The sequence below is a fragment of the Nothobranchius furzeri genome, chromosome 6, assembly GCF_043380555.1.
Source record: "Nothobranchius furzeri strain GRZ-AD chromosome 6, NfurGRZ-RIMD1, whole genome shotgun sequence".
In the NCBI taxonomy this organism is placed as follows: Eukaryota; Metazoa; Chordata; class Actinopteri; order Cyprinodontiformes; family Nothobranchiidae; genus Nothobranchius; species Nothobranchius furzeri.
Window position 1 is genome coordinate 46378024 of NC_091746.1, and position 10552 is coordinate 46388575.

Genomic DNA, 10552 nt, shown 5'->3' on the forward strand with positions numbered 1-10552 from the left:
GCCTAACCCATCCTAAATGTGGAGGCATTTATAGTTTATAACCTTTATTTCAGGAAAAAGAAAACATGCCGAGATGGCAGAAGTCGATGACTTCAAACTGTTCTGCAGCTGGAGTGCACCTTAGCCAGCAGTTTGCAGCTTCTACATAACCGTCCTGAGTTTACAGACGGAGAAGAGTGGGCATGAGAGATGCTGCGCTGCAGAGCTCCATTACTGAGAAGTGGAGTCACTTAACATCCCAGAATTCTGTCTCCTCCCTCTCTCCCGACTCTGTGCTGCGTAGGAACGATCTTAAAGGGAAGCATCAGATTAAAATTCAGGTAGTAGGCAAAAAAGGATGATTATCAAGGTTAAGGTAAGAGGAGATGAGTTTTAGTCAGGAACTGTTTTTTTATTAACTCTTCATAAAAGTTGCCATAACAATATGATTCAGCCATTCTGAAATTAGGTCAGGTTTTGTAAATTAAAGACGTCCAAGAATGAAGAATCTGGGAAGAAAACGGAGTGAAGCTAACGGTTACTTAGGGCAGAACCCATGAGCATCATTTCTCTTGTATCTTGAGTAACATAAAGCTTTGGAGTTAACACTGCTAGTTAATCAACGCTGTTGTTGCACAAAAAAGTAGCACTTTAAGATTATTTATTTTTTGCAGTAAATCCTATACTTTTACACAGCTTTATTAAACACATTTACAACTATTCAATTCAACTTGAATTATAAAGCCCCTTCCTACCCCCTATCAAGGGGACCCACACTGCTTAAGGAAGCGTTAACAACTAAAACACAATGAAACAGCTGTACAATAAAATGCAGAAATCCAACATTTTAAAGGCAGTAAAAGATTAAAAAAGCCATAAAATAAAAATGATCAAAACATTAAAAACATGAGTACAAAAGCTAAGAACTAGACCCAAGATGAACCTTCTGAACTAGGGACAAATTGTGAGGATTGTGCATCTGTCGAATAAACAACACAGCAAAGATGCCACAAAATCTACTCTAAAAATTCTCAGCTGGTGAAGAACAAAGAAAAAAAAATAAAGAGAAAGCAAATTTGCTGCAATGGATCACAAACACCATCATGAATGTAGGGTTCAGGGTTTGGATGGTTGCTCTAAAATTCTTCTTTCTCTAAGGAGCTTTTAGCTTTTAACAATGAAAACATCTCAAGTATTAAGCCATTAAACCCTCACGGTTGTCACGCTGCGAGTAGGGGGAGGTTAGGACTGCATGGTGGTGCAGTTGTTAGCAATGTTGCCTCGCAGCATGAAGGTTGCAGGTTCGAAACTCAGCTGCGGCCTTTCTGCATGGAGTTGCGTGTTCTCCCCATGCATGCGTGGGTTTCCTCCGGGTACTCCGGGTTCCCCCACAGATCACAACATGCCCTATAGGTTATAAACTGTAAGTCACTTGGGATGAAAGCGTCTGCCAAATAAATAAACGTAAACATAGGACCCAAGATGCAGAACCAGGGAGACACGAGGCAGGAGTTGAATTAAACTTAAAAAATCCTTTATTAGGAGTGATTGTCCAAAAGTAAATCCAACAGGGCAGGAAGCCAAAACCAAAAATCCAAAAATCCTAGTGTGAAAACCAAGAGACAAAGTGAGCAGACCTGGAAATATACAAAAAAACAAGAGACCAAGAGAGGGGGCGAGACAACGCTGACACAAACAATGGACCGACAAACACAGAAAGACAGGACAGGGTTTTATACTCAGGGGCTGGGTGATTAGGAGGATTGGGCACAGGTGATACCAATAACCAAGAGGAGCAGAACAGGGCATGTGAGGAAAGCCCCAGCAAAACCAGTTAAACAAAGCTACTGAACTTAAAACACTTGTAGAAATAAGACAGTGGAGAACTAATAATATTAAAACTAATGATCTAGGAGTAAGAGAACAAAAACACTGGAAGACGGGTGGATGATACCTAAAGGGAGAAACATACTAGACAATCTACAATGACAGAAAACTAATGATAAGGAAAGTAACTAAGGGAACCATGAGGGAAACCTGGAGAGAACCTGGAGGGGGCTGGGGACCACAGGGAGGCACCTGAGGGGGGATACAGACAAGGAGACACATGGAGAACACAAGGAGACACATGAGGGAGACGCAGAACGCAGACCATGACAACGGTGTCCTCAATCTGTGTGACTGAGGAGAAAAAAGTGCTGCACATATTCTGAGAAAACATCATAGAATGAGAACAGCACATCTTTACCATATCTCTATGTTCATGACATGAAGACAACAATACAAAGCCTCCATTACCAATCAAGGCCTCAATTCTTTTAAATTATGGGAAACTTGGCAGTACATGTTGCACATGAAGAGGATTTATATCACTGAGTGGATTAATTGTGACCCCAATTAGTCTTATGTTGTCCAACTTGTCCCCTGTGCCATGTTTTTGCCAGTTACCCCAAACTTGATGGTTTCTCTGAACTCTTCTCCCACTGAAACCTTCCTCCCTCTCTCTTCTCTGCACTCAGCAGGGAGCTAAATCGTTGCTAGTCTTTAAATTTGTTTCTCTTTCTCCTCTCACCTTCTTGGTAAATTGCTGTATGTTAATTATTTATTTATTTTTAAATCACAAAAACATGTACATAACATTTATTTTTATACTCCCTTTTGGATATTTGTTGTTTATTTAAAATCATTTATTGTGACAGAAAAATAAGTCATAATTTTGGAAGAGATGCCTGTAACATCCTTTCATAAAAAGAAAACTTCAGCATCATGACCCCACCTGTTTCTTATTGATTAAATAAATCACTGATAATAAGTCATTTACTAGGGTCTAAAATAAGTTTATGACTACTAATTGTGTATTTGTGTTAAACAGTTTTATCAGTTAACAGCTTCAACAGTTAAAACATGTTATTTGCAATTATTTCAAACCAAATCTGAGTCCAGCAGATTTGATCTTGTTTCATGCTTTGAGGAACCTGCTGGTTTTGGTGGTACGATCTTAAAATGTTTTGCTCCTCTCTGTCAGACCTTCTGATGATGGTTGGTGATGTTCATTTATCGTGGGCTCCATTTTATGGTGGTGTTCCCCAGGGGTCAGTTCAAGGTCCTCTGCTCTTCTCGCTGTACATGCTTAAAGGAATCATGGCTAGACATAAACTACACTTCCACTGTTATTCTGACGATGTACAAATATATTTACCAATCAGGTCAAAAATTTACATCACCATAACAGCTTTATTGATCTGCCTTGATGACCTCCAGCTGTGGCTTTTCAATACATGTTTGTTCCTCAATGAGAACAAGACTGAATGCATAGTTTTAACTGCCACACCCCCAATCCCCCTGGTGTTCAAAAACCTGACCGTGGCTCTTCAGCCTACAAATGCAGGAAACAGGTCAGAACCCTTGGTGTTATCTCAGATAATGGACTGAAATTTGATAAGCAGTTTAATGCAGGGGCAAATTTTCATCAGCTTTGGGTTGTGTTCAGGCTGAAGTTGTTTTTGAATCACACGAACCTGGAAAAACACATTGATTGATTGATAAATGCATATGAAGCCTACTGGTGTAAATCAGCATCACCAGCAGCTTCTAAGCTGATAAGTTTTGGTCTAAATTGAAAATTGAATAATTTTAGCAGCGTTCTTACATATTCTTGCTGCTCTCTGCTTTCCTCCCTGAATTGAAGGAACAAAAAAAAAAGATGTAACTTGGGATGTGTGTAGAAATATCCTGCACTAAGAACAGGAATTTGTGCAATACTCATAATAAAAAATGTGTGCATCAACACGACAATTTCATCTGTGTAGTTCCAACAAAAAAATGAGAAGCTGATCAAATGATAAAAAGCTTCTTTTCAGTGGTTAAACTGACAGTTTAGTATTCAGAACAAACAGACTGCTGACAAGCAGTAAATCATGAAACAAGGGACTGCGCTCTCTGACTACCTCACCAACTCATCTTCTCTGTTTCCATGCACACCCTGCAAGCAGTCAACGTCGCATGGATGTGCAGATCATGTCTATATTGAGTCTGTCGGTCCAGACCACGTCTGTAGGACAAACAAACTAGGTCTTTGCTCAGTGGGCACGCTCAGATGTAACAAACATGTCAAGTCCCATTCATTTTCTTTTGGCAGAAACGCATCATAAATGTCTGCCCAACAGCTGAGAGCTGGCATTTCATTAAACCTTCAGCCTCTGAAAGCAGAATAATGCTGCAAGCATTTTCTCATCCAATCACTGAATCCTAGCCCAATTTTACTTCTCAATCTTGTATGTTTAAACAAAACAAAAAAAAGTTAAATCAGCTAAGCATTACAGAAGGCAGTATAACTCAGATAAAATCTGAACCCATGATGGCACAGCAAGAGGCGGGAGAGGGCAATAAAGACTTGAGAAGAAGGGGTGAGTGAGAGCTTTCATGCTGATGGTGATGCCCCGTTTGTGACAACAGGATTAAACGATTTTTAAAAATGAAAAATTCATGCTCAGTTTCTTTATTAGGCCACTCACAAGGCACAAAAAAAGATGCACAAATAAATAAAAACTGCTTCTATTATTAGACTGTACCTCCATCTTTTCCCCCTCCATTTTGCATTTCCCCCAGAAAAAAAGAGAAAGAAAAAGATGCAATATGGGGGAAGACACCAAATCTAAGAGCTGCACAGCTTCTTGCAAAAACCTCCTATGCAACAACGAGGGTTCCACCAGTGTGCACGTTCATTTGCAGAGCTCAAAACTTGAATTGTATTAATACAAAGAAGCTGGAGCCTATAGAGAGATCCAAAGTAAAGCAGTAGATTATGTGTTTCGTTATCTTTGGGTTAGACCAGAATATAGTCACAACCTCTCATAGCTAAATATTTGATGGTGCAGACACAACCCGTACTAGTGCTTAAATGCTTCTCTGGTTACCTCACACACACACACACACACACACACACACACACACACACACACACACACACACACACACACACACACACACACACACACACACACACACACACACACACACACACACACACACACACACACACGCATCAGCTGAGACAAACTGTGCAATCATGCTTGTATGATTGCACCCTAACCAGTTCTGTTCAATGACAGGAAAGAGAAGAAAAAAAAACAGGACAGGTAGGATGGGTGATGGATGTGAGAACAGCCATCACCTGCCCTGCCTCTAGAAGTCCATACCTTGCGTCTGCGGTCCCTAGATCGATTCCTCTTTTTGATCTTTTCCTCCTCCTTCTCCCTCTGCTCCTGGGCGGCGGCCTCGGCGAGGTCCTTGGTCTTACGGAGCTGCTTGGCAGCTTGTGCCATGATGCCGCTGCTACTGTTGCTGTCGCTCCAGCCCTCCTCACTACTACCACAGGTTGTCCCTGTTTCCTCCTCCTGCCTCCCTCTGCTGTGCCCCAAGCCCTGTCACTTCACTGCCTCTCTTCTTTCGGCCACGCCATGCATATACAGAGAGAGCAAGGGACACGTCTTCTCTGGGTGCAGCAACGAGACTGCCTCCAGCATCCACAAAGGGAGAGTGGTGCTGATGCTGCTGCCGCTGCTGCCTGCGCCGCGGCTGCTTCCCATCCACTCAGCTAGCACTGCACTGACTCGCCTCCCCTCCCCCTTCTTTCTCTCCTTCCTTCATCCCTTCCTTCTCTCCTCCCTCTGCTTGCAGAGACCAGTCACGCAGCTCAGCACAGTAGGAATGCTGCTGCAAAGCTCCTTTCCTCACTATCTGTCAAACATTCGTCAATCCCTGCAGCTCTGCATCTTTCTTCAGATTCCTTCTCCAACAAAGGCTTTTTATTTATGAATTTTGTTGTTGTGGAATGTTCCATAAGCAGGAATGCCTTCTTCGTTGTTTTTCTCACGCCTTCCCACAGTCTGACTGTGGCACCTCCTTCCTGGGAATAGATGGAGAAATGAAACAGATGTGTAAAATACAAACACAGAATCTGATGGCTTACAGGAACATTCTTTGACTCATCTTTCAGAAAGACAGGAGCAAAACATCATGATCCTTCATTAAAATTGCATGTCTGTTTCCACTACATCAGGATGAAACACAGGGGTGTTTGATGCAGCGGTGTGTCTGATATGTAAAAAGATAGTTTAATTTGTTCATTTTTCATCAGAGTTTAGACATTCAGAATTTCCTGAAACCATTTGGATTTGAACTGATCTAATTAAATATTCACCTACTTTACCTCTAACTCATTGGTTCAATCATGTATCTGGTATTGATTCTAACCAATATGTGAATGTTACACAAATCCCACTAAAGACTTTGTCACTCCTCTTTCTGCTCCTTTAACTTCCTGATTCTGCAGAGTGATGTAGCAGCATGAAGAGCAGCAGAGCCTTCAACAAAGAAACTAAGTGACAAGACTACAAATGCACAAGCTTGTTATTGCTTCTGTTCGTTTACAGATAATAGGACATCAGCCCTTCATGCATTCAGTTGTTCAGTGATAAAAATGTGAATTATTACATGTTATCATATTTTCTGTTTACTTGTCTGTTTGCTGCTCTACAAATATGGCATTTAGCTATTTAAACATAAAATAATTGGTGTGAAAATAGTCAGCACTGCCTTATTAAATGTTTACTAAATAAGACCAAGATGTGTACCACTGCATATGCAACTATTAAATTTAGGTAAGTAAATACAGTTTATTTGGTAACACTTTACAACAAGGGTCCTTTTATTAACATAACCCTAACCCTAACCCATGTCTTATAAACTAATAACTGTCCTTAAGGTTAGGACAAGATTTATTTAGGTAAAAGCTGCTTTAAATAAAAGGGTCTCCAGCTGTTTTTTTAAAGGTCTCCAGACTGTCTATAGTACGTAAGGATAAAGGAAGTCGGGGTGCAACAGCCTGGACCTCGACTTTTATATCTGGTCTTTGGAACTTCTAGAAGGATCTGGTGTGTGGACCTGAGGGCTCGGGTTGGAGTATAAGGATTTAACAGTTCAGTAATATAGGGAGGAGCTTGACCATGAACAACCCTGAAAGTTATAGTCAGGATTCTAAAATGAACTCTAAAGTTAACGGGTAACCAGTGCAGAGACATTAGAATAGGAGTGATGTGTGCTCTTCTGTTTGCTCCAGTTAGGAGTCTTGCTGCAGAGTTCTGGACCAACTGAAGGCGGTCAAGGGTTATTTTTTTTGTTAAAACGTGAAGGAGATAAAGGCATGGACAACCATTTCATGGTCATGTTTCAATACCAACCTTCGCAGTTTGGAGATAATTCTTTAGTGATGAAACAGTTTTAAACCAATCCTTTGAGGGGCCTTCAAGAGACATTGATTGGTCAAAAAGTAGCTAAAATGCTAGTTAGAGTTGGGTAAAAGTTGTCATGGTCTGCGTCTGCCCCTTCCTTATGTGCCTCCTGATGTTTCTCCATCCGCCTCCTGATGTTTCTCCATCCCTCTCTAGATTCCCTTCTGTGTCTCATAGCGCCCTCATGGCTCCTTTGTCTGCCCCTTCATTATGTGTCTTATGTTTGTAGCCCTTTAAAGTCAATTCCTCCCAGGTCCTGTGTCATTCATTCATCCCCAGCCCTCCAAGTCTTCCTTCACGTTCTGTAGCTCCAGCCTCTTTGTCCCTTGCTCAGCGTTTTTTGTGTGTGCATGTCCTTCCCTCAGTCTTAGGTTTAGTTTTATGTTTTGGGTCTATCTGCCCTCCACTGGTTCTGTTTTCCCCATTTAGATAATTTGTGTCACCTGCCTTCCCTCCAGCCCTCACTCCACACACCTGCTTCCTGTTTCCTTAATTGTTCTCCATGTGTATATAAGCCTTGTCTTGTCACTCTGTGGTTGTTGGTTCATTGTCTTGGTCAGCGGTCTCCAGTCTCCAGTCTCCAGTCTCCAGTCTCCAGTCTCCAGTCTCCAGTCTCCAGTCTCCAGGTCTCTGCTCAGAAAGTGAGCTTTTGGATTTTGGTCTTAGTTTAGTTATTAGGTTTTTGCCTTCGCCTCTTGGATTTTTGGTTCTCCTCCTAAATAAAGGATTTTTACTTTTCAACCGCTCCTGCCTGTGTGTTCTGGATTTCCTGCACCTTGGGTCCTAACCTCCTGCTCTCAACGTGACAAATGTAAACTCTCTGCTTTACATTTTGCCACTTTATGGATTAACGAACACAACAATAATAATAATAATAATGATAGCTCGAAATAAGCAACCACAAAGTATTTCATCTGAGATTATTTTCAAAATCTGTATAATAAGACACAGAGACATGGACATTTTAAGGGGAGAGAAAACAATTTCATGAAAGCTGTGAATTTTTTTGCTTTTGGTTATAAAATGAGTCCCAAGAGGGAAAAGACCGTCAGTGGAAAAAAACTGCATGAACATACCTGGCTTGTTGCCTGTGGTGCTGGAAATGTTACATCAAAAGAAAAGAAACCAAAATGGCAGCACCTAGATGTTCTACAACAACGAAGGGTCCATGTTTGTTAGAGAAGATATGTTAGAAGCTTTTTATTCAAAGAAAAAAAGAAAAGGCTCTCCCTGGGTTGCCACCTTACCGTGGCAGAGGGGTTTGAGTGTCCCAATGATCCTAGGTGCTAAGTTGTCTGAGGCATAAGCCTCTGGTAGGGTCACCCATGGCAAACAGGTCCTAGTTTAGGGATCAGACAAAGATCAGCCCAAAGACCTCTTATGAGGAATAATATAAATGGAAACCGTGTTCCCTCGCCCGGACGTGGGTCACGGGGCCCCCCTCTGGAGCCAGGCCTGGAGGTGGGGCACGTTGGCGAGCGCCTGGTGGCCGGGCTGTCACCCATGGAGCCCGGCCGGGCACAGCCCGAAGAGGAAACGTGGGTCCCCATTCTCATGCGCTCACCACTCGTGGGAGGTGCCAAAGGGGTCAGGTGCAGTGTGTGACGGGTGGTAGTCAAGGGCGGAAATTAGTTTTCTCCACAGAGTGGCTGAGCTCTCCCTTAGAGATAGGGTGAGAAGCTTGGTCATCCGGGAGGGGCTCGGAGTAGATTCGCTGCTCCTCCACATCAAGAGGAGTCAGTTGAGGTGGCTCAGGCATCTGGTCAGGATGCCTCCTGGATGCCTCCCTGGTGAGGTTTTACGGGGATGTCTAACCAAGAGGAGGCCTAAAGGGAGACCCAGGACACGTTGGAGGGACTATGTCTCTCACCTGGCCATGGAATGCCTTGGGATTACCCTGGAGGAGCTGGCCCATGTGGCTGGGAAGAGGGAAGTCTGGGCCTCTCGACTTAGGCTACTGCCGTCGCGACCCGACTTTAGATAAGCGGATGAAAATGGATGGATGGATGGATGTAAAAAAAAGGCACTTTTGAAATCTTTTACTGCATTTATGACCCTTCAGCTAGAATTTAAAGGACTTTTTTTTATCTTAATTCATCAAATCTCTTTTCTAAAATGTTGAGTCTCAGTAGTGTCGCTGGGAGCTGGTGTCTATAATATGTAGGAAGTAACATACGTACGTATGCATTTGGGTGCTTTTAAAGCTTGATATACTACCCTACACATTGACCAATATGATGTGGATTTCCATATAAATATGGACATCCAGTCTGATTGGTCTTTGAATATTTAACCAGAAGATTTAGAATTCTTTGTTTATTTAGGGATTGTCAGACACGTCGTATTAATTCAAGAAGAGAGTCAAGTTTATAGAGTGAGAAATTTATTTTCTAAACAATTAAAACATGACAACTAGGACACTTTATGTGATGAATGAATCTAAGTGGATGGAATGTGAGGTGTGATGATGTGTGAATGTGATGTTATCAGAACCTTTGTATCTGAAGAAAGTGAGTTCTGAGTGGGAGTGAATTTGGTCTGCTATAAACTATAAGTTGATGGTTTACAAAAAGCACTTTAGACGCAATCTGTTGAGTCTACATACCAGCTCGAAGACCCCCGTGGTAGATCCTGAATGTGTTGAGGTCCGGGGACCCCAGAGGTACCAAAGTCCATAGAAGAAACCGCAGTGCCGACTAGACCGGTCTCGAGATGTCTCAAGGTCACGACAGTTGTTATTTGCATCTGAGGAATAACCCTTAAGGAGTTGAATTTGGTTCATCTTTGTTCTGAAGGAACCGTTTGCGAGCTGTAGCTTGCAACAGGTTTTTGACAGCTTGTCAAAGATGCGATGGGAGCAGAGTTTCCCTCCAACAGCCAGTCAGAGTTAGGCTCAACTGAATCACTCAGGGAGTGATGCTGTTTTAAATAATGGCCATATCTTGGTTTATTGATAAATCAGAACTTGCCCTATAAAGGGGTTTTGTCAAGAAACTCAGATACAGACTTCCCTCAGATACGAAGATGCTGATTTTGTGGATAAGAAAATATCTATGTGCAGTGACGTTGATTCTAATTTGCGTCATTAAGATATGGTGAATGTGTCTTGTCCATTCAGTGTGCTGATTAAATAAATGGGTCATATATTTCATTTCATCCTTGTTGCTCTTTCAATGTAATAATAATATTCATTTAAAACATTTCATTTAACCATATTGTCCATTTCATTATATGATTATATGATTAGTTATTCATATAACATTTGTTCATTCAACCATATT

General features: G+C 41.8%; 1 protein-coding gene across 7 annotated transcripts in view; it reads right to left on the reverse strand.

The window, feature by feature from the left end:
* The window catches only part of ank1b (ankyrin 1, erythrocytic b), a 95378-nt gene extending 89396 nt beyond the window's left edge, over positions 1–5982 (reverse strand). For all 7 annotated transcript variants that reach the window (XR_011520851.1, XM_054744873.2, XM_054744874.2 and 4 more), the window contains exon 1: positions 5178–5982. Coding sequence is in view for 6 of the 7 variants with exons in the window: in XM_054744873.2 (XP_054600848.2) it covers positions 5178–5303 (126 nt within the window). In the remaining variant the exon portion in view is untranslated. The remainder of the gene's footprint in view (positions 1–5177) is intronic.
* Positions 5983–10552: the final 4570 nt, after the last annotated feature.